The following is a 25,442-nucleotide window of genomic DNA, read 5'->3' on the forward strand; positions in this document are numbered from 1 at the left end:
AACACACACACACACACATACACACTCTCTCTATATCCTTACCCCCTTTCCCTTTACACTTCCTCAATTTTCTCTCTCCATCTTTCTCTAATTTTCCCCTCTTTCTCTACATAACCCCTCCTTCTTCACCTTCGCTCCCTCTCTACTTACCCCCTCTCTCTAATAAACCCCCCCCCTCTCTCTCTCTCTCTACCCAACTACACTTCTACCTCTCCCCTAACCACACCTCTACTCACCTAACTACACTTCCACCTACCTCTACTCCCTAACTAACTACTAACTGTTCCCTAACCAAGTCCCTAACCCAACTCCCCCCTCCTGACTATTCAATTCCATTTCATGCATCTACTATTCGATTCCATTTCCTGCATCTACTATTCAATTCCATTTCCTATGACTACTAGTTGCCTCGAATCCCGACTACCCGCCATCCTTACCCACCAACTACTTCTTCCCTCCCCGAATTTCCCTCTCTCTCTGTCTCGATTGGGTTCCCTTCCCTCCCAACTGAACCCAAATGGTTATTTAAACCCCCCTCTCCCCGTCTCATCCACCCCATTGCTGCTCTGCCCATCACTGTTCAGTGTTGCTCTATGACGTACAGTAGCCTACCAACCTTTGACATAACTCACATCCCATCCTCGAGATTGTCACTCCTAAGCCAATTCGTTTCCTCCACCACTGTCCATCTTTGGTGATTCATAGGTACTTTCTTCTTTTGACTTTCCTACATCTATTTTCTCATGCTTCTCCCTTAACATTTGATTGCCCCTCTTCCCCCTTCTCTCTTATTTCCTTTTCTTTAGTGCTTTAACCCCCCCTCCACTAACATTCCTCTTACTTCTCTAACCTATATCATATCCCTTTGGCCTATCCCACATTTGTCTTCCTTCTCTAATCCCTTCTCCCTTCGGCATCACAACCATACATCTTTTTGTATAGTTATGCATTTTACAAAGTCTTTGCAAATTGCCCACCTCATGTTAAATTTTTTAGTGGTGTTTCACCTACATGTTGAAACTTTTTCATTAAATACTATAGTTTTATCTTTCATGTCCATTACCAAAATTCTTTTTGTCTCAAGGCTTTTTTGAGTATTCCACACACAGAGTCACGTTTCCCCTACAACTCTTGACGGTTGCACATAGTACATTTAAGTCATCATGGCTCTTGGTCACTTGACTCATTGCATTGCTCTCTTCAGCTATACTATCTTTCCCACACAATCACACACAAGAGTAAACACACACTTCATTTTACACCCTCTCGATAGCACTTAAAGATGGAACACATTAGTCTTTAGAGAGACTCTCTCTCTCTCTCTCTCTCTCTCACACACACACATGCGTGTGCACCCCCCCCCACACACACACACACACAAAGAGTAAACACACAATCACAAATAAGAGCAAACACACACTTCATTTTATACCTCCTCAATAGGCACTTGAAGACAGTACATATTAGTCTTTAGAGGTGTGTGGTTAGACGTTCACACACACACACACACACACACACACACACACACACACAATAATTTTGATTAGTAAATCTCTCTCTTTCTCTCTCTCTCTCTCTCTCTCTCTCTCTCTCTCACACACACACACACACACACACACACACACACACACACACACACACACACACACACGCATACATAGACACACATGTATACTTCCCCAGCTATGAATTATTCTTTTATGTACCCCTCGTGAAATCTCCCCTTTGCACTCTTTTTAACCACTTCACACACTAAGCCCACTAATCATCCCATACCTTCTCTAATCCCTTCTCAACCTGGGCACTGATTCGTTCCTTACTCCACTTGTGACTTAGACTTTTTTTAATTATCTAAGAGTCCATATGGTTTTCTATATTTCTGGGTAAAGCGATAACAGGCTGGGGACAACATGCATCACGTGTCTACCCAACCGTAGCTATGATGTTCTAACACCTAGTTTGTTTGGATGGTGGTAGGTAAGTGGAACCTGACCTCGGAACCTGGACTGCTTGAGTATTCAACATCTTTTTTCAATAATGTTTGTCAAACTCAATATTATTAAAAATTCTTAATTTTGGTCAAATTTTTTGCAAACTCTAGTTGTTGCATTTTTTAACTTAGAGTTCTGAAACATTTTTTCCTTATATGTTTCCATTTTTTTACTTTTTATCCAATTGATGGAATCTATTATATGGCTCAATTATTGATGGGACTTTTAATCCACACACAATCACTACACAACTACACACATTTCATTTTACACCTTCTCGATATGCACTTAAGGATGGTACATATTAGTCTTTAGAGGGTAGCTTGGATATAGGTTTGGCCAAAGGGTATGTCCCTTCATTACCGCTAATTAAATGTTATCTCTACTTATCCTTGTTAGACCATCCTTTGAGAACCATGCAAAGTATTCATTTTAACCCATTTTCACCTTTTTGAGTGGCTTATACTTCTCTTCTAAGAAATTCAGCAATAGATTATTTTACTTATGTCCCTACATGGGGATAGGATAACTTTTTTTGTTATTGTTCCATTAATGTTCCTTACCTTCCTTCTTTGGTTTTCTTTAATCTCAAGGAGAAAAATATTGGCTTCTCTTGTTTTTTTAATAAAAAACACGGGGATCCTTCATATAATAAATAGCATTGCCTTTGTAAAGCTACTATACTTTTAATATGGGGCTCCCTCCTAAATGACAAGCATTACTTTTTTAATTCCACTATATCTTTTCTTCTTCAAATCAACCACCACCATAATAAGGATGAGGTATTTTTTATTGTAGTTCTTTCATTTCTTCATAGTATTGCTGCACCTCATATATTTCAGAGTATCTTCCAAGTGTAAGAGAGGTAGGACTCCTATAAATACTCACATAGTGTACAAATATGAGGGAAAATAGTGATTATGCTTAAACATTGATCATCATTCTTGGATGCAAATCCCATACAATACTTGTGAGAAACGTTTTGTTTCTCAACTTGCACATTGTTATGCTTTGTATCAGCACTACCCCTTGCCTACAAAATAGTTTCATAATTTTGCATATATACAATCATTTGCTTTCCTCCACAATTGTTTGATGTGAATATTACATTTCATCATGAAGAGGCTTGTTCAAAACTCTCCATCATCATTAGTGTGCTGGCCCATCAAAGCATGAACTTGAGCAATGTATTGCTCATTCTTGCAATTAGAATCTTTATTATGCTTATTATTAGCCTTTGACTCATAGTTATCTTCATTTGTGACACACATAATTTATTCCACAGATATCGAGTTTAAGCTTTCTCACTTTATTATTTGTGCGTGTGTTTATTGATCACCTGTATGAGTGTGTTGTGTGAAATTTTATTACAATAGTTTACACACCAGCCAGTTATCTTCATCAAATCCAATGTGCTAGCTGTAGAGATATCTCTTGACCATGCTCTTCACCATTCTTTTATTGTTTACACCATCTTGCTATGGTGGTGCCTCCTTTCATCAGGGTAGCCATACCTATGCTTAGCTAGTGACTTCTGATGATAGGATGTTGGGAGCTATCACATGGGTTGGATTCTACTATATGTTGGATTGCATTAGAAATGTATGGTTATGTGGGCTCAACCATTGGTAAATGTCTTGGGCACCTCTGGGCACTAGTAAGACTGCCAAAATACCTCCAAAATGCCCACCATATAGTCCTTGTTGACTTGGGCACATTGGCTGCCCATATTCATGGCCTGTGGACTCTTAGGTAAGCCAACTCAACTATCAAAGGGTAGGTTGACAAGGCTAAACATGGAGCTAATCTCACCCATGAGACAAAATCAATGTCTACAAGCAATGGGAATTTTTTGGGATTAGGAGTGATTGTGTAGTTTATTTTTGTGATGATACATAGAGACAAGGACAAAAAAAATAAAAAAGAAAGGGAAAAGCCATAAACTTGAATAAGGTAGAGAAAGCTCATAGCACAATTTGATTTGATCAGTGTGCCATATGTGTGTGAGCTTATTAAGAACAATGTTTGATATGTTTGGATGACTTCATCTCAACAATCCTCACCTACTACTCATGAACATAATATGCATAACTTTTTGGCACACCTACATCTGAAGGTGAAGAGTTCAATGTGGAAAAGTAAAAGGAAATGTATTCATGCAATCTAGCCTTGAGAGCACTCTATTCATGTGACATGGTTTGGAATTCCCCTAGTAAAATGCTTGTGATGTCAATTCATCTCAGTGAAATGCATTTGTATAATCTAGCCTCTAGTCTTTTGACATGGCTTGCAATTTATGCTTGTGAAAATCAATTCATCTCAGTAAAGTGCATTTGTGCAATCTAGCCTCAAGAAAACTCTAGTATTTTGGCATGGTTTGTGACTCCTTTGGCAAAATGCTTGTGAAAATAAATACACCTCATTGGAGTATGATTCTGAAATCTAGCCTCAGAAGTATCCTAGCTCTTTGATATGTATCATGGTCTATGATTCCCTTGGCAGAATGCTTGTGAAAATGAATTCATCTCATTGAATTATGTTTGTGCAACCTAGCCTTTGGAGCACTCTAGTCTTTCGACATGACCTACAATTACATTGATAGAATGCTTATGAAAGTCAAGTGATCTCATTGCAATGTAATTGTGCAGTATCCTTAGGATCACTCCAATCTTTTGACATGGTTTGTGATTCCCCTAGCAGAATGTTTGTGAAAATCAATTCCTCATTGAAGTGTTTTGTGCAATCTAGCCTCAAGAGCACTCCAGTTTTTTGACATGATCTCTGATTCCCCTAGTGGAATGCTTATGAAAATCAATTCATCTCATTGAAGTCTATTTGTGTAGTCTAGCCTCAGGAGCAGTCCAGTCTTTTGACATGATTTGCTATTCCCTTGGTAGGATGATTGTCAAAATGAATTCATCTCATTGAAGTATATTTGTGAATCTAGCCTTAGGAGCACTCCAACCTTTCGATGTGGTCTACAATTTCCCCGACGTAAAATGCTTGTGAGAATCAATTCATCTCATTGACCTGTATTTGTATAATCTAGCCTTAGGAGCACTCTAAACTTTTGACATGATCTGTGATTCCCCTGGCATAATGTTGTGTGAAATTCAGTTCATCTCATAGAAGTGTATTCGTGGAATCTAGTCTTAGGAGCACTCTAGTCTTTCGACATGGTCTGCAAATCCCCTAGTAGAATGCTACTGAAAATGATTTCATCTCATTGATGTATGTGTGAGCAATCTAGCCTCAAGAGCATTATAATCTTTTGATATACTCTATGATTCCCCAGGCAAAATACTTGTGAAAATCAAATCTAACAAAATATGGAATTCACTAATGGTTTGAAATTTATAAAAATAAGCTATGAAAATTTTTGCCAGTACATTATAATATTATATTACTTTATCTTCGATAAAAACATACTTGGTCCACACAATCTCAGCTTCCCATTGTTTTTAGGTATAATCATGATTGGAAATAAGAAATCACTTCTATCCAATTCATACGTATAACCTACCCATCAGTCTCAACCTTTACCCACTTTGCATAATTGGGACATGGTTGAACTTCTACATGATAGGTGGTTGAATAAAAGGTCTTGCTCACAATGGCAATTTGGGAAGAGCTCAAAGAGACCACCAGGTGGAGTCCGGGTCATTTTTCAACCCGTATTTAGTTAAAGGGGGTCTCATTGGTATCTCTGACACTACCAAATTGGCTTTGCACCTGGGTTTAGAAGGATTTAATGTTGAATGAGAGGGGGTGGTACATCCTTGAGGTTTCTGTACTACCATGTGAATACATCTTTTGTATTGTAGAAAGCATTCTTGGGCTTGCTCTAGGAATTCACTAGGCAATTCCTCATTAATGTATATCAACTTAGATCCTTTGTCTGAACCTACATTGATTTTATTGATAGCATGGCCTTTGGTAATTTAGCCTCTTGTTGATAGCATGTAATTTGGTAATTCAACTATTATTTGGCTAATTTGATGCACTTGGTCTTCTTGAATCATCCTCTATCCCTCTTTGTCTTTGGTGAAGCCTTTTAGTAATGCCATTTTTGGCTTTTCATAAGCCAATATGCGATTATCTTATCTTTTATATTTGTGGCATAGGCTTCCTCCAATTCTGGGTATTTGGGCTTGGACTCTTTAAGGACAATTCTCTTTGACATCGATATTCACACATCTTTTTTAGGACTTCATTTACAATGGTGATGATCGTATCCTATCCCTAATCCCACACCAGTTGGCTCCCTTTAGCCATGGACTTCCTAGGCATAGGGTATCCTTGTTCATTTTTCATCTTCACCATAATGTTGCAAAACAAGCACCTCTTATTTTGATGCTCATATCTTTGAGCATTCCCTTTGGTACCACCAATTATAGATCTACCATATGAATCTTGAAGTTCAAGTTCTTCAACTTGAGTAGTGTTGGACCTCTTCTAAGATGTTATTGACACTGAATCCTCCATCAATGAGGACTCCTTTCAAAATTTGGTTGAATACTCATGTTGATCATGGACACTTCTTCATTGCAAGTCTTTGTTTTAGTATTCCACTCTTGTGGTCAATTATCTTGCTGTGGGTGGTTTCAAGGTTCGGGGATTCTAAAAGAACTTCATGCTATGGGAAGCGTTTTCTAGTAGTTGATTATAGAATCCATCACACTCAAGTCCGAAAATTTATCCAAAACAATCGATAATTGATTGTGTTTTGCTCAACTGGAATACCTCCCATGTTGTCATTGATCCTCAAGTCATCCCTACTTTGGTCCTACACTTGATTGCACTCTACCTTCTCCATGCTTCTATTCCTTGTTTGAGTGAATTGAGATTCTTTTAACTCTACAAGAGTCTCTTTTTGCTAACTCCATGGCCGATTTCATTTACCATCTTGTTTCTTCTTTCTAGTGAAATTTTGACCCTTTTGGCTGCTTCGTCTAGTCCTTTGTCTCTTGTGACCTCATGACTACCTTTGCTTCTACTTCTACCAACATCACTCGTACCATTGGGGTGCTCGATCATGCAAGTCACATGCTTTTTGCAATGCGTCTAGTTGCTTCTTCCACGATCTATACTTGCTCTTGCGGAGACCTTCTTTCTTGTAGAAGAAACATGTTGTATTGATGTTCTTTAATTGGGCTCCTTAATGGGACTTTTGCCCTCCCTTTCTAGTTGGTGGACCTCTATAACCCTCTTGCTTTTGTTAAACCAACATTCTTTGGTCATGTGCTCGAAAAATACCAACATTCTTTGGTCGTGTGCTTGAAACAAGATCGTTAGGACATGCACTCGAACGATCACATATATTGCAGTATTGTCCTAGACTAACACTGTATGGCCATCCACTTTGCACTTATGGCACTAGGCTTCTTCTTTTTCTAGAATTTCTCATATTCTGATCCCATTTAGAATCTCTTTTTGTTCCTTGGTGTCTTTTTGTTAACCAAAGCATCTTCTTCTTCTTTGTTGTCTACATCATGGAAGGCAACATTTTTCTTTCTTTTGGGTTCATTGATGATCCTCTTCTTGATCACAATTGACTTGTTAAGCAATTCATCAAATGTTCTTATTAGATTTGTGATCTCCAAGATAGACATCTCTACATCAATGGTGATGCTACTTTACTCTGCAATCAAGAACATAATGCCATTTTTCCTTGAATGTTGTTCAATTGATTGGCTAGCACCCTCATTCAAGCTACAATGTCATATGCTAATTCCCAAGATTTTTGCTTGATGCAATTGAGCTTCATTATCACACCCTCCTTGTTGAACTCATGTTGAAACCTTTTTAGGAAGGCTTCTCTAAATTCTTTCCATGTTGTAAAATGACTGTTTGGATACTGATCAAAACACTCAATCGCTTGTCTACGAATGTGGTGGAAAAATACATGAAGTATTACAATGCAATATCGTCACATTCGCAAAAAACAATTTGCAAGTCGAAATGAGGATTCTCACCCTCTCATCCCATGTATCTTTGAATTTGAGCTTTATCTTTGGTCCTCTCATCGCTATTGGATTCATTTGTGGACTTAGCGGTGAGCGTATGATAAAATGCATACTTATGGAGTATCCTATTGGTACTTGGAGTTTTCTCTTGGCCTCATGAGTGCGGTGGAAAACTACTTACCTAGTGCATGCCAAAATGCACCCAGCTCTCCTTTAAGAGATAGAGTCTTAACTCCTTTGATCTTCTTCCACACCTTCCTCTCTCCAAATCTTAGCATCATATCTAGTTCCAAACTGCCTAGTTTGCCACTTTCTTCTTGGGTTTATCTTCTTCATTTAGTATAACACGAGTTTGTTCATCCAATCAAACCATCCATTCATCTCTCCTCTATTGAAATTTTGCTATCAGTCGAATTCTTGCATCCACTAATCCTGACATTCAATGCAAGTTAATTCACACTACTTGCTCCCATCATTCTTAATTGACACCAACTATAGACCACTTCTTAGGAAGATCACAAAAAATATTCACTAGGAATTGTAGCTGATATATGAATTCATTTGCTTGGACAAGTGTTCAATTTGTTAATACTCTTGGCTCCGCGGAGATAGAGTGCCTTTTCCAAACGGGTTAATGAAGTATTCATTTGAGGTAGGATGCGAACAACGTGCTAAAAATGGATGCGAACAACATGCTAAAATTAGATAAGTGCAACATGATAGACAAATGTGAATTGAAAGTGAAATGGAAATATGCATTGAGTCATTTAGCGCTGCACTTGGAATAGAGAAATGGATTGTTGTATTCCTTGTTGATGTTTTGTTCAAGGGGCTATACAAATGGCTCTTAGCCGCACTCAACAAGCTCTTAGTCTCTGATCATATTAACAAGGGGGTGACTCCTTTTACATCTTGTAGTCTCCCTTTTATACCGTTCCTTTTGACAATTCTTAGTAGGTACTACACACCAAGCAGTTACATTAACTACGCCTATCCATCAGTGTGGCTTGTGCCTCCAAGACTTGTGCCAAAACTCCAACCAACATTGCAACTCTACCATTCAACTTGGGACATTGCTCTCTCTCTAGTTCAACTTCTCACTTTGGTTTGGCCTAGATGATTTGCATGTTCATGAATGGATTGCCTTGTGCTTCATTCGTATTTGTTGCTTCATTGCCACCGTTCATAGGTTGTTCGCTTTGCTGAGGCCCACTATATTTGTGATTCATTTTGTTGGGGCCCTTCGTCTAGGGGGTTCAACACCATGGGAGTCTTGGAGGTCAATATAATGGATCAAATACTATCCTAATAGATGATAATCCATATAAAGGTTGTGTAGGCCCTCTTGGAAATTGTTTATTTTCAATGCCATTTACAAGTGAGAAGCAATATAATCTTCTCAATGATAGCTTAATTACCTTTTCTTCTTCAATTGCAACATGTTTTGGATGTACAATCTATGATAATACTAGAGCCTTATGGTCAAAAGCCTATTTTGCAAGGTCATCACTTGTATGGATGCTTTGAAGATGTTATCAAGGGTTTTCAAAACTTAACGAGCTCTCTTTTTCCTTTGGAACCCTTTTGGAAATCAAGTTACACTTCTACACATGAAGACGAGGGCACATTCCATCCTACCCTAAACATCACAAAGAGAAACCAATAAAACAAATGAGGCATTAATACCAAGAAAATTGTCACTGGCACAATGAGTGACGTTGCAAATGATGCATGCATTGGATTCTATGATTGATATGGAGAGGTAATATTAAAGGCACAACAGCTTGGCTTTCCAATATGTTACAGATTGAATGGCAAAAATATATCTCGGCCTTTGTAAGAGTGGCAAACAAAACATGGATACTAAATGAAGAGTTAAGATAATCACAACATGTGAAAGCATTTTATTTATTTTATGTTATATTATAGTGGTGTAAAAGCATTATATTCCGTTGTGTCTTATGACATAATTTTCTTGCATTTCTTAGCCTTGTTTGTTCATTTAATCAATGTGTTTATTTTGAGTTAATTTTTTGCTGTGGTGTTTTCTTATTATTCAAGTTCATGTTGTCGATACTAAAGAAACAAAAGGCACTCTTACATGTTATGTTATACAATGTACAAATGTCCAAATGGATATTTGTAATATTGTATACAACATAACCTTTTGAAATACATGATAAATATATTCCACAGCCCCTCCCTCCATCTAAGTTGCCATGAGGAGCTCAAGACCTTTGTATGCTTTCCCCCTCCCTTTGCTATATTTTATATCTATTTCCCTCTCTTGTTATATCTCTCCCACAAAGAAATCTAGAGGGGAAGAGGTTGTGGAAACCATTCTTTATGTTTCTCCTTATACACAATGGTAACCAACCACTCGAGTGACCACCACTCCAATGATCAACGTTACAAGTGACACATTAAGCCCTAGTGGTAGAAAAAAGAGTAAACATAATTTCAAAAATTTTAGAAATTCAAAATTGGGGATTTTGAAAAGCCTCAAAGTGTAGCTCGGACTTGCACGCTTTTATCTTCCTGAATTATAGACTTTACACATCGGCTATCCAAAATTGGGCATTAGGGGCATGGAGGAGGTACACCTCTCATTGCAAAATATCATTGGATGTGCAAAAGTAGGGTTCACAAAATATTGGATAGCCAAACCCCATTAGCAAAAGACAAGAGTTCAATCGATAGGCTACAACAAACCTACTTATAGATTTGTGGATTTTCCCCTGTTCGTCCCCTCAGTGTGTAAGGCACACCCTCGCATCCCTCATGCAAATGTGTGTACCAAGCTAGAGCAATAGTCTCAAAAGTAGAAATGTTACAGTGGAGATAATGCTTGCCATGCAGAAACTCTCAGTGTGGTTGATCAGATATTTTCACACACTAATGGCCCGTGGGTGTGAGAAATGAGCTCAAGTGGGTGAAAGACCCATGCAAGTAGAGCAAGAAAGAGGCTTGTCATTTATCCAAGGGTATGGCTACATAATTTTCCTTTCACATCCTGTGAGGTAACTTACTAATTGTAGTCTATGATCATCTGAAAGCTTTCTAGGATTCCATAGGGGAAGCGAGACATCTCTCCCATCCGGACAAGAGAGGTATAGAATGAACACTAAGTAAGCTAAGAGTAGGTTACCATGAGAGGCTAACTCAGCATGTATGGTTGCTTTTGCTTACCTGGAACTCGTTCCCCCATGAAGCCCTTGGATTCTAGGTGCTAGGGCAAATGTAGGGCCTATTAGAAGTAGAATTTGGAGCTCTCGACATGAGCAATTCGACCCAATCAAAAGATGCGAAAAGAAAAATTGTGCATCTTGAGCTGCAAAAAATGTAGGCGAGGCAATCTAGCAAATATGCTGGGAACTTTGAGCTTGGAAAGGTGATAGGAGCAGGATTCATTTATTGGGAGTTAGTGAATGTGTTTGTTTGTATGGATTATTATAGCAAGCTGAATGCCCAACAGTGAGTGGCCTGAGCTGCTGTATAACACCCAGACCTCCTAAACTGCTTCTGCTTTGTAACACCCAGATGGCCTGACCTGCAGCGGCAACACGCACACCGCATTAGATGTCCCTATAAGAGCAGCCTTGCCGTACGCTGGAGACTCAGTGGGGAGGCTCCTGAGACCGCAGCAGTCCCTCAACACCGTTGGCACCGTCTCCAACCTCAACAGCGACTTCTTCATGCGCGCGAGTTTGCCCATTTTCTCAGCCCTCCTTCCAAACAGTCCAGTCTTTGCCATGATGTTCAGGTTCACCCCGTTCAGCATTGGGCTGGATTTCTTGATTTCTCGGATGCTGGCTTGGCATTTTACCGCTCGGGAAAGGGGGAGAGGTTGGCCTTGACGAGTCGTGGGGCTGCGGAACTGCACTGGCAACCGCTCTAACACCCGAGACAATTTTGGTATTTGGTCCAGTGAGGTTGACCCGGCCTGATATTTTGTTGCCGGAAGCTCACTCCGCTGGAATAGCAAATGCGCTCATGGTGTGTATCTTAGAGCTTCGTCCTCAGACCCAGTTGAGAGATTGATTTTGTGCGAATGTATTGCATCAGAACGAAGTTTTAGCAACGATGGAAGCTTGCCAGCGCGCAAATAAAGCATGTCTGAAGGATGATAACCAGCAAAAATTGAATCGGAGAGAAGGAAAGCCACTTGGGCATACGTGAAATTGTTTTAGTAGCTCGTAGCTGCTTTTCGGCGATGAAAGGGACGATAGTCAGGCGACAAACGGTCGCTAAAGCAAGCAAGCACCGTGCGGATCGCTGGAAAAAGACACTAACTCCAACAGGCCAACTTTCAAGCGTAAGCTCGCGTCTTTGGAGGTTCTGAAGTGGGAGTAGTTCTGTGGAGTTTTCTTGCTCTTAGTATTTTACTATAGCATCACCGCTCTTTTTCCTTTGAGCATGTACGTTTGCAAACGTCGCTGGGAGATTGTCCTGTCATTGTCATCACAAAGGGTGACGAGCTCTTTTGCAATTCCTACTTCCGTTGGAGAGGTGCGGAAACTTTGTAAGGATGGTCGCCTGGATGAAGCCTTTCAGGCCCTTCAGATACTGGACGATCAAAGGATCCCCATATCTGCCGATCTCTTATGTTGCCTTGTGCAGGGATGCGCAAAAAAGAAAGACCTGGCAGCTGCTAGGCGCTTGCAGTCCCTCATAACTTGCAGGGGATTCAATTTCAATGCCTTTTTGGAGGACCACCTTATCCGCTTGTTTGCCTTGTGCGGCAGCTTGGTGGAAGCAAATCAAATATTCTATAAGGTTCAGAAACCAAGCCTATACACATGGAACGCAATCATATCCGCTCATGCCAAAATCGGAGCAGGTGAGAGGGCTATCGAACTGTATCACAAGATGCAGCAGGAGGGCCTGAAGCCAGATAAGTATGTACTTTCGTGCATTTTGAAAGTGTGCGGTAACCTAGGGGATATAAGGCAGGGTAGGCTCATACACGAGCAGATCAGAAGAGATAGACAGGATTTGGATTTGGTTGTCGGGAACACTCTCGTTCACATGTATGCCAAATGTGGCAACTTAGAGGAGGCACACAGAGTGTTTGATGAACTTCCAAGTCGAGATGTGGTGTCCTGGGCTGCAATGATTGCAGGATATGTCCGAAGTGGAAGTGGTCTTCTTGCCCTTGAGGCTTTTCAGAAAATGGAGCAAGAGGGTATACAAGCAGACAAAGTCACGTTTTTATGCATCTTGAAAGCGTGTGGCGGCATAGGAGATGTAAGTTATGGCATGACCGTACATGAACAGATCATCAGAGCTAATCTAGAGTCTGATGTTGTGGTTGCGAGCACTATTCTGGACATGTATGCCAAATGTGGGTGCCTACTAGAGGCACGGAGAGAGTTTGACAATTTGTTAAATAAAGATTGTGTGTCATGGAGTGCAATGATTGCAGGGTACGCCCAACATGGGCATGGTCATTCTGCCCTTGAGCTTTTCGAGAAGATGCAACAAGAGGGAAACAAGCCAAATAAATTTACTTTTTCATGCATCTTGAAGGCGTGTGGCAGCATAAGAGCTATAGTGCAGGGCAGGGTCATACATGATCAGGTTATCAAAACTGGGCTCAAAGCAGACGTCATTGTTGCCAACTCTCTTATTGATATGTATGTAAGGTGTGCGAACCTCGAGGAGGCATGTAAAGTGTTTGACAAACTAACAAATAGAAATATAATTTCATGGAGCACATTGATTGCTGGATATGCCGAGCATGGATATGGTCTTCCGGCTCTTCAACTTTATGAGAAAATGCAGCAAGCAAGTGTACAGCCAGACAAGGTTATCTTTTTGTGTGTCTTGAAAGCATGTGGCAGCATAGGAGCCATTGTTAAGGGTAGACTGATACATGACCAGATCATGAGAAGTGGTTGTGGATCAGATGTGGTTGTTGGGAACACTTTAGTTGACATGTATGCAAAATGTAGGAGCCTAGAGGAGGCGCATAAAGTGTTTGTGGAATTGCCAAAGCGGAATGTGGTTTCATGGGGGGCAATGATTGCAGGTTATGCCCAAAATGGGTATGGAGCATGTGCCATTGAGCTGTATGAGAAAATGCAGCAGGACTGCATAATGGCAGACGATGTCACATTGTTGTGTATATTGAAAGCATGTGGCGATATAGGAGCTATAGGACAGGGCATGTTGGTACATGACCAGATTGTAAGACTGGGATTTGAGTCAGACATTGCACTTGGGACTGCCCTGGTTGACTTGTATTCCAAATGTGGGTGTTCACAAGAGGCCCACTGTGGTTTCAATAGATTGCCACACCAGGATGTGGTGTCATGGGGTGTGATGATTGCAGGATTCATTAATTGTGGGAACTGGATGCTGGTCAGGCAGTCTTTAATGGAGATGGGACAGCAAGGGCTGAAGCCAAATGATGCAATATATTCAAGTATTCTTATTGCTTGTAGTCGTGCTGGCTTACTGGAAGAAGGTCGCTGGTACTTCAATTGCATGAGAGAAGATCATGGCATTGCCCCAAATACTGACCATTATAGCTGTATGGTGGATCTCCTTGGCCGTACAGGGCAGTTAAAGGAAGCGGAGGATTTATTACAAACATTACCCGTCCCACCAAATGTTGTTGCATGGACCTCTTTACTGAGTAGCTGCAGAACATACAGCAACATGGAGATAGGAAAGCGGTGCTTTGATCAAGTCGCAAAAATCAGCCCCACAGATGCATCTGGCTATGTCCTAATGTCCAGTATTTATAGTGATGCTCATATGTTGAATGATGCCGATAACGTTGCAGAGCTAAGAAATTCTGCAAGTGCTTTTAAGAAACTGGGAAGTTCCTGGATTGAAATCAAGAACAACATGCATGAGTTCATAGTCAGAGGTGAGAATTACGCACGAAATGGTGAAATTCATGCCAAGTTGTCAACATTAAGGAAGCAAATGAAGAAGGATGGACATGTGCCACTTTTGGAATTAGTGCTGGCTTCGATACTTGACAAGGAAAAGGAAGATGCCATGTTGCAGCAATGACAGACTGACCACACCTTTTGGCTGATTAATATGCCAGAGGGAAAACCTATTCAGAGAAGACCAAACTTTTTGACCTCATAAGAATTGGCCTGCTGCAATGGAAAGCTGTGCTCATGAGTTGAAGAATGCTCTCACGAACAATATCGTATAAACTAGGCCGAAATGTGAGATTTCTTCCTTGTTGCCCGTGTATGAAAGAATCATAACACATCAGGAGCTGTGAAACCTGGCAAGCTTTGCAATTAAGTCCAACTGAAAGGTACGTTTTCTTCTCTACAAAGTGATCTGTCCTTGTTCTCCAAGGCAATATTTTTTTCCTAAAATCTTAATATTTTCCAGGTGGTTCATTCATTCAAGGTGTAAGCTGGGTCTGTGCATGGAGAGAAGCTTCCCAATCAAACAGATAATCAACCGAGCAGTTGCCTGAAATCTCACATTAATGAGTCGGGAGCTTCTCAAAAAGTATCCAAAACTATTGCCCCTTATCAACTTCGAAGCCTACCAAATACATGGGCCCAGACAAAAGGACTGACGTACAGCGTACATCTACAGTGGCTGTCTGCAACAGCGATAAGAATCAAAGAGACATGGTGCCTGCATATGGAATTGGTTGCCCTAAATGTGGTTTGTTGTAGTGCTCCTAATTGTGGTAAGTTGTACTTGTGGAGCCAGAATTGCTGTTTGACTGCCTACAGAATGAGGCCATTATGGCCTCCTTATATAGGGTTCAAGGCCATACTTGGCTGGCCGTTCAGCCCCCTCAAATGAAGACCGATTGGAGCATGGTTCCCATTTGCTCTGGAACTGGAAGCCCACTTAAGGGCCTGCAAGCCGCTGGGGTGGTCATTCTCATTGCACAACTCTATCTGTGATATTGCTTCCTCAGTAAAAGGGTTGAGGAGGTCACATTATCTAGCAAGATTTGTAAGTCTTAATTAGTTTGGAACATAAAACAACACACTATAGCAAAAACCCGAACATTTGTTCTTATAGATGGATGGAAACAACACCAATAATACGATATGTCTTTGAAGGGACCCATTTCTCATAAGTTGACACCACAAAGTACTTAAAGCTTCCACAAATAGACTTAGCTTAACTGGGGGAGGGCACATAGCTTTTAAGTTTAAGGTACTCCTTTAGGAAAACAACTGAACATAAAACAGCTTGTTGTAATCTTTTGGTCAAAGTAGGCCCAACACAATAGTCCCTTCAGAATCTCCCTTCTGCTTGAAGGGACTCAAGCAGACTCATAAGAATTGTCCTTCTTAAACACATCAATGTCAAAAAAACCCTCTTTGTCTAGTGAAAAGCAAGTCTCTTCAAAAAACGTTGCGTACATGACTGTGAACAAGCCACAGGTTAATGAGTCCTCGGGCTGCTTAGGCAGTCCAATGTCTGGGGTCATCCATTCCAGCCTTGCAAGACATTTGGCACCTTGATGTTTTCTCAGTTGCCTATTGACAAAATTTTGTGTTCCTGGAGTCTAGATGATAGAGTACTTTATGTGCACTAGCATTTTTAGTTACTCTTTTGGAAACATATACTCATTGTTTGTTCCCAAAGTGTGTAATGACGCCAGTGATGCTTAAATATAATAGGAAAGCATATAAGCTCAAAATTTTTAAAGTCAATTTGGTCCAATGCTTTTCCACAGCTTTCTGAAGGGGGACCGAGAGACAAGGGATCAGTTACGTAGACCTTCTGAGGCATCACTTAACGCATATGCACCTCATGGTCTAGCAACACTTGGAAGCAATTGGTCCCCATTTCACAAAGCGAAGTCAAAGAACACACTTAAAAAGCTTGGAAGTAATGTTATGGATGTAGATGTCTTTCCTATAAAACAAGGTCTCTTGCCTTGCTCAACAATGATGTCAAGGAGTCTTTCCATGTGGCACAACCAGATTCTACTGGTTTCTCCTCTTCTTGATCATCTTTCGCATCCTGTATACCATTCACAACCTCATGGTGCTCATTAGGTAACCAAACATGTGCTGCTTTTCACCCAGCAGCAGTCACCCACTTTCTGGGCTACTGACAATCTGTATACCATTCACAAGCTTGTGATGCTCATCAGGTAACGGAAACATGTGTTGCTTTTCACCTAGCAGCAGTGACTCACATTCTGGGCTACTGATAATACCGGTACTCTACTCCTTATCAAGGAGCAACAAAGGGCCTTGTTCCTTGTTCTATACCACATGATAGGGTCCAAAAAGCCAAGGAGCCGTGAACAGGTTGTGGGACACGGAGATGGACATGGGTAAGCTTGAAGGCAAAGAAGCTGCCATTCTCGATCGCTGTTATTACAGGGGTGCATTCTGAAAGTGAGTTTAGTCTTCACAAGCACTTGTAGCTTGAATGAAGAGATTTTGGACTACTTTTATTAGCCTTCTCCTTTAGTGCTAGCCTTTGTCATGGCTGAGTCTGCCCTTCACCTCCGGAGTGCCGACAGAAACTCAGTACGAAGACTTTGTATAAATGGATACTCAAGTATGTGTGGGTGTGTGGATTTGTATGTGTGAGAGCATATGTTCATAAAATGGTCTACACCCACTGTTGGGTGCTGATGACATCAGTGGGGATGTCATATTAGCTAGTCCCTGCTATGCGTGATGGAGTTTATGGTTTTCAACCTTATGAGTGACTATCATGAGATTGAAACTGCACTATGTTGTGTTTTTAGAGGATGGGTTTAGGCACATTCCTGGATTCATCTAGATATATGTATTTTGAAAGTGATTGCCCCTTATATTGCTCTTTGCCAAAATGTGACTCAAAGGAAGACGGAAGTCCAAAATGACTCAAAGGGGGGTCCCATTTCCCTACCAATGGTCAACTCCCTTTTGTAACTTAGACAGTAGGAGAGGATTTTGCCACAACACTTCAAGTGAGTGTTTAGATAGGGAATTGAATGTGTTTGTTCTTTCTTATGAGTCTCTACATAATGAGAAATGATAACCTTGAGAATTTTGTGAGATACAAATATTGTGTATTGTGTAAGGCATGCTAAGTCACCAATTGCTTTTTTGGCCTGCCGCTTTTGAAGTGGAAGCCTAAGTAACGGTGGCTGAGCTTGGCAAAGTGAAAATAATTCTAATCCATTTTTTGTCCCCTTCTCTAATTTCCATGTTCCCTCTTATTTTTTATTGTTATTCATGATGCACTTGAATGCCTTTCTAGCAATTTTTTGCCATGACGTCTTACTTGAATAACACTTTGACTAAATACTACCTTTGTGTCTTCTTTGACTTTCTTTTGGTCTATTAATCCAATTCTTTGTTTGTAGACTTGACAGATTGTCTCGTATACTATTGCATTATTTTCTTTCGATGCCTTATTTTGTAGACAGAAGTAGACTTTGACTTGAATCCTCTCGAACATAAGGGGGTTTCGTCTTCCTCTGAGTCATGTTTTGGCCGAGCTTATCCATGTCCCTCTCCATGTCCCGCAACTTGTTCATGGCTCCTTCACTTTTTTGCTCCTCCAAAACAAGAACAAGGTCCTTTATTTCTCCTTGATTATCAACAGAGCTCCATGTCTTGCAACCTGTTCATAGCTCCTCTCATGTGGTACAGAGCAAGGAACAAGGTCCTTTGTTGATCCTTAATAAGAGCAGCAAAGAACCGATATTGTCAGTGGTCCAGAATATGGGTCATTGTTGCTTGATAAAAAGCAGCACATGTTTGGGTTACCTGATGAGCACCACGAGGTTGTGACCAGCACATGCCATCATATCTTGCAAGAATGCAAAGATCTGAAAGCTTTATGGGTTAAGAGTCAAAACACGAAATAGCAGGCCTTGGACGAAGACAGTAGAAATACAGTACAAGCTTTCTGAAAACAAGGTGAATGATATACCTATCATTCATTAGGCCTGCCTCTGCATGAGTGAAATGTTGAGAGAGAGCATAAAATTGGAGGCCCTAGAGTGAAAAGGAAGAAGGAGATTAAGAGCGTGTAAAGAGGAGTAAATGAGAATGGCCCAAAAGTCATTAAAGGGGCCCCCAAAATCATCAACAAGGTTGGGAGCAACCAATGGGAATTTAGAACACCCAAAATAACAATGAATGCACCCAACACGTGCACCAACCATAAATTAACAAGAAATAGAGCATAAATAACAACAATAATTTTAATTTTCCCATCTCAAAACCACAACCTTCACTAAAGCCTACCCATGGCAAGGCAAACAAGTTGAATTTCATTCATGTGGCTTGCCAAGAGAGAGAGAGAGAGAAGAAGAAGAAGAAGAGAGAGAGAGAGAGAGAGAGAGAGAGAGGTGATTGGCCTCCTCCCAACTGCTTGCAAAGGGATGAATAGTATTCAATGGGCCTGAGAGAGAGAGAGAGAGAGAGAGAGAGAGAGAAATGGAAGAGGAGAGAGAGGGAATGAAATTTGAATGCACTTCCAAAAAAGATGAATGCTCATAAAGCATTCATAAGGCCTATCTCATATTCGCAGCTTCGAAGAGAGAGAGAGAGAGAGAGAGAGAGAGAGAGAGAGAGAGAGAGAGAGAGAGAGAGGACTTGGATGTGCAGCAAGGAGAAGAGAGAAGAGAGAGAGGGGGGGAGGGAGCCTTGCCTTTGAAAGAATCAAGAAATGAATAACATCAATTTTAGTTTAACATGTAAAAGACCAACAATTTAACTAAGCCCTCTAGGGGAGGCACCATCTGCAAGACTCAATGAATGAGCACCATAAGCAATAGATTAGATGAGCCTTGTACACCTATAGGAAGCACCACCACCAATAATTTGGATAAGACTCCATCAATGAGCACTACTACAAGCAATATGGATAACTTTAGCACACCATTAGATTTAAAAAGGCTTTTGTAGTGGGTCGACTCACGTGTCGTGGGGTTGTTGAAGATATGCCGACGGAGTCTCCACTCCTAGCTACTCCTTGTGGGAGCAATGCATAGCATGAGCCGTCCGCAAGTGTCACTCAAGCGGCCTCCGGATTGTTGCAATGTGGTTTCACGCGAGGAAGAGGGAAGAGGAAGAGGGGAGGGGAGAGGGAGGAGGGAGAAGGGAGGAGGAGGAGGGGAAGAAGGAGAAGGGAGTGAAGGGGGATAGAGTGACAACCACAAAGGCACTATGAGGAAACAAGAGAACACCCAAAACACTCTCTTGGAAGAGAAGAGGGAGCTTGTATTTAACTTGGTGCAAACAACAATGAAGACCAAAGTCAAACATTTGATCTTTTATACATGTCACCTTTTGAAGGGAGAGCCAACTCTTTTCCTTTTTAGCACTCTCCCTCACATTACAACCAAGGGCTCTTGGACCTTTAGGGTGCCAAGGCATATTGCTATTCTTACTGACTCTCCCTACTAGCAGAAATAGCGATTATGTTAACCATATTAAAGCGCTTGGGACAAGCCTGGCATTAGGAGGTGGTCCTAACCGGTTCCCAAATAGTGCTTATGTTAGCCTCGTCACTCCTAGGCTTAGGTGATTTGGGGCTCAAACTCCCTGAGCGCCCTCACACCTTTACCTATTTGTGGTCATGCATGATGCATGAGACTCACACCTTGAGTGGCGAGGCTCAGCATCCACAAGACACTCAACGGTAACTCTATCTCGGGATGATATTTGAGGAACAAACTTCTTGAGTTTGAGCTATACTTCTTTCATGGCTATTTTCGTTGGCGTCGCTATTTCTTGTGGATGTAGAGCTGAAAAGTGTAAGGTGCATGCACTCCTCATGGCCCAGAAGTGTGCATCTCCTTGTTCCTGGTATGCATCTCCTTGTTTCAGGCGGTGGTAGCTGGAACATATAGCCTGTGCATGGGATCCTTGAATCCTTGGACTTTGGAGCACACTTTGGGTATTTGGGGATCAAACTCCCTGAGTTTGAGCTATACTCCTTCCATGTGCACATTGCTTGTAATCACTGATCTTCGTGTATTTGGGTATCAAACTCCCTTGAGCTTGTCCGTTGAAGTAGATCATTTGGCCTGGTCACCTTTACTCACTGATTACCCTGCATTTGGTGGCTATACTTTGTGGATGTTAACATGCCCCCCTTCCTATTTTTGATCCGTCCTCGGGTTAGCCGCGCTGGAGGAGGTTGGTAGTGAGGGCTGACTACAGGATGGCATAGCGATCTAGTTGCCTTGACATGAGGCGAGCGAGGTACGAGCGGTACTTCCAAAAATGTGTGGCATGCATATCCTCGTAAGTGCGGAGGTGATGCCCGTGGAGATTGCAGATGCGGAGGTAGAGGCGGAGGTCCTGGAACTGATTTGGACCGGACATCGGGGTTGAAGACAATCTGGTTGGTTAGATTGTGGTCGTTGATGGGGTGGCTGTCGATGGGAAGATCGCGGAGGAGTAAGAGGATGAGGTGGTTGAAATGGACAGTGGTGATGATGGTACTTAGGAAAATTGTACAACATATTGGAACCTGTTGCTGGAGAGCTCAAAAGACAGCCCAGGTCCAATGTCATTCCATTGGCATGTAGAGTGGGTGGACTCGATGATCTCGATGGACGTGCTGCGGTAGTGGTGTCAAAATTTCTCCAACTTAAAAAATGGGAGACACCAATTTCGCTGTAGACCGGCATCTGCATTGGTCACGGGGATGAGGGCGTCGCGGGCAAGGCTATATCCTCCTCTCATGCGCTTAGGATGCACGTGGCACCAATCCTCGAATGACTGCACTATGAACTGTGTGAGGGGGCGCACCTCAAGAATTTTGTAGAGGTGGAGGTTGGAATGAGGACATAAATTTGTTGGTTGGAATGTAGTGGAAGGGGGCAGGAAACTGTTAGATTTCTAGATAAATTTTGACAGAGTTCTAAGGTAACAACTATGGTGATGACCTGGCGGGGTAGGCATGCTTTTATAGAATTCCTATCCCCTCGTCCAGCGGGATACTGGTATGGTGACGGTCGATGCTGAACCTCTATGGTGGCGACGGTCAGTGGCAAATATTTTTGCGATGGTCGGCATGAAGTGTCCAAGGCTGCAACTGGCATGGTACTCAGATGGCGACGGGGCGGTGCAGTTTGGGATGGCAACGACCCGATGGGATTTCGCGATCACGACGTCCGACGTTCTTTTTGGCGATGGTCGGTGCTGTACTGGTTTGGCGATGGCCAGCGGGGTAGTGACTGTTTAAAAGAGAGAAAGGAAAAGGAAGGAAGGAGTGGGGTGGGGTGGGGAAAAATGAGGTGACTGGGTGGAGTGCCCTTGTGCGGTGCAACGTGAGGGTGAGGTCAGCATGCAAGAGCATGAATGCTTGTTAAAATGCAAGAATGGACTCTTATCACTTGGTGCTGACCGTGTGTGCACGTGCGGTGTGTTCGACAGGGACTAGTGGGCAATGGGTGCATCGAGTGAGATGCCTACCATACTGACTCACCTAGACCTAGATGCGATGATTATGATGAATGCGGTGGAGGCGGACACCGTACTGCAGCATAGCGAGTAAGGAGCCATGTAGAGTACGCGTGTCTAGCTTGTTCTTTACCTTGGATGCCAAGGGCACCTTTGTGTCAGACTCCGTTGTTGTTGCGGGGTTCGACTTCCTTGGAGATGCGAGCTTTCATGAGTCTACCTGTGGGGCCGGCCCCTGCTTGTGTGAGTAGGGCGGCACCATTACCTTCAAGTGTCTGTTCCCAAGGGAGATTCTTGTGGAACTCTTCGTGGGGTGGAATTTGATTCCTGCAGAGTTCCTTGATTGGTGGTGGCGATACTTGTGTTAAGTCGTACCGCCGGTGGCACCAGTGCGTATTCGGTACCTTGAGGCTGGCTTATGGTGTTTAGTTCGTTGGTAGGTTCTTGTGGTGTTGCCTTTGATGCCTTCAAGGTTTGCACTGCCTTTTTTTGGATCCAAGCGACTTTCTTGGCTTGGCCGCCTGAGTGGGCGGTGTTGCTCCAACGGTTGGTGATGTGTGGTGGTGGATGAGGCGGAAGCGCTAGATGCAGCTTTCTCTGGGTAGTGAATGCGTTCGGAGGAAGCGTTCTTGAGGCGACCGGAGTTGTTGTTGTTACCATTCTCTAGGCATTGGTTTCGATTGAAGTGACGTTGGGTGCAACGGATAGCATCCTGTTCTTGCAGCTCCCATATTTCTTGGGCAGAGGATGGTGGCATCGATCAAGCGTGCAATGGCATTGGTTTTCCATTGCGGTGAGCTTTCTTCTCATTTCAAGTTGGGCCCTTGAGTAGGGTGCTAGTGGAGGCTGGGGCTTCCGGTTGGCCTTGCTGCATTGCTTCATTGTCATGGATCAACGAGGTTGGGACCGAAGGGACACTATATAGCGAGATGATCGCCGTTTGGCCACCATTGGTAAGCGAACCAGTTCGGGCATGCCAGTCGATTTGACAGTTGACGGCGTAGCACCAAGTTCTTCCTAGAATAATTTGCTCTTCGATGGCTTCTGTAGGGAGAATATAAAAGCGTATATCCACAACTTGGCAAACAACCATTAGACTTGGATTTACATAACCCAAAGTTTGTACAAGTTGGCCGTTTATAGCCCTTATTGAGGCAACAGTGAGGGTTAGGGGTTGTTCTCCCTTAAAGGCACATTGTCCTTTAAGTGGGAGGTTGTGGGGGTTAAAGGTCACTGTGCCTTTACCCCGGTTATGTACAATACTCAAACACATATATAAATGAATGAAAAAGAAGATTAGGGTGGTTCTGCACCCACCAAACTTGTGTGGCTCTCTATCTCTCTCTCTCTCCTTCTTCCGTTCTTGCTTATGCTTATGCATAATGGCCTTGGCCCCAATCCTCCAACCAAGCAGACCGCACGGAAGAGCACCATCAACCCTCTGTGCCTCGATATTATTAGATATGAGGAGCCTCTAGTACGAGCTGAGTAAGAGCCTCAGCCTGCTGTCTCACAGCCTCATGAAAAGGAAAAGAGACCAAGGACAAAGCAGACCCCTAGGCACGACAAGCCACCTCGAAGGACCCACCAGACACAAGAAGAGGAGTCTGAAGAGGTGGTTGCAAGGGAGGAGAGGCAAAAGAAGTTCAAAGCGAACAAGTGGCCATGGAGCCATGTCCAAAGGCCAGTGCAGGGTCCCCCAAAGATTAAGAGGCGCAAAAAATTAGGCATGAAGGCACTTCAAGAGATTCGCAAGTTCCAAACCACTGTGGACAATCTCATTCCCCATGCACCCTTCTAACGTGTTATACGTGAAATAGCATAGCATTACAAGGGTGATGTGCATTTCACTTCAGGTGCTATGGGAGCAATTTAGGAGGCAACGGAGCAGATGACAGTAGGTCTTTTTGAAGACATGAACTTATGTGCTATCCATGCCAAAAGAGTAACAGTGATGGACAAGGACCTTGCACTCGCCAAGCGCGTCCGCTTTGATCCCTCCCTTAGGCCCTAGATGTTGTTTAAGTTCATTTGGTGTAACTTGAATCATTTTGTAAATCTCTGCCCTTTGAGGCCAATGAATAAAAGATATTTTTATGTTCTATTACTGCTCCCATGTTATTATACATGTTACATGATGCTTTCCATCAGTTTATGCAAGTTCAGTGTGAATTTGAGTGGTCAAATGATATTTTTCACCGTGGTGCAGAAGGCAAATTTGTTCGGCATTGCGCGGGGAGCTTAGAAATGCTAGGGTCAAATAGGCCCCATATGTGCCATAGCGGGTTTTAGCATTTCTGGGCTCCTCGCGCGATGCCGAACACATATGCCTCTGGTCCTTTTGCTTGGCTAAGGTAATGTGCCAGTGAGTGATCTCGGCCGAAGCTACTGCGAACAAGGCATTGCCGAGATGAGAATAGGTCGACCTCAAATGCCTCCTATAACAGTCCAACATTACATTAGAATTCCATTAAAGAAAAAGTATACCAAGAGAGAAGAGATTCAAAGCTCATAGTTTCTTACCACTATGGAGTCGTCATGCTCAATCCCTTCCTCTTTGTCAATGAGGATGGATCCAGAGGCCTCCTGCTGTGTCTGGAGTAAGATGTGGAGGCTTCTTCTGGAACATCAGGTAGGTTGGAGTAGATTGATGTCTCTGCATCTTTGATTTGGGCCAGAACCTCTTCTATTGAATCATCTGCTCCCAAAAACCGAGGTTCTTGCATAGTCGTGTCGACCTCGTATCCACACAGGACACTAAGAGCTTCATCCTTCCGGAGACCAAACATAACCTCTATATCATGGAGAAAGAGGTATTGTTCTCCATCGAGAAGAAGGGAAGCAAGACACCATATCATTGTTGCGGGGTTTTCTTGCAAAAATGGCAAGACTTCCATCGACACAGTAATACCCCTCCTGAAAATCAAGTCGTGGAAGCAAGGGTCTTTCCCTTGGAAATAAGACCCATAAATGGTGGATGAGCCTTAGAGAAATGATAGAATTCCTAGGTATTGGGTTGAGTTTGAACAAGCCTTTTCAAAAGAGTTTTGGCCAAAAAATGAATTAGAAAGAGCATGGGAGGCTTTGGACAATTGCACTATGGGTAA

At 42.3% G+C, this 25,442-nt stretch overlaps 1 protein-coding gene across 1 annotated transcript; it reads left to right on the forward strand.

Annotated features, from left to right (window-relative positions):
* The first annotated feature begins 11,503 nt into the window (after positions 1-11,503).
* On the forward strand, positions 11,504-16,171 carry LOC147901217 (pentatricopeptide repeat-containing protein At2g33680-like). Its single transcript, XM_087376505.1, has 2 exons — positions 11,504-15,242; positions 15,323-16,171. Exon 1 carries the CDS (start codon positions 12,374-12,376, stop codon positions 14,981-14,983), a length of 2,610 nt encoding a protein of 869 aa, XP_087232631.1. The 5' UTR covers positions 11,504-12,373; the 3' UTR covers positions 14,984-15,242; positions 15,323-16,171.
* The last annotated feature ends 9,271 nt before the right edge of the window (positions 16,172-25,442 follow it).

The sequence above is a fragment of the Dipteris shenzhenensis genome, chromosome 6 (assembly GCF_047967505.1).
Source record: "Dipteris shenzhenensis isolate YYH24624 ecotype China chromosome 6, Dip_SZ_1.0, whole genome shotgun sequence".
Lineage (NCBI taxonomy): Eukaryota > Viridiplantae > Streptophyta > Polypodiopsida > Gleicheniales > Dipteridaceae > Dipteris > Dipteris shenzhenensis.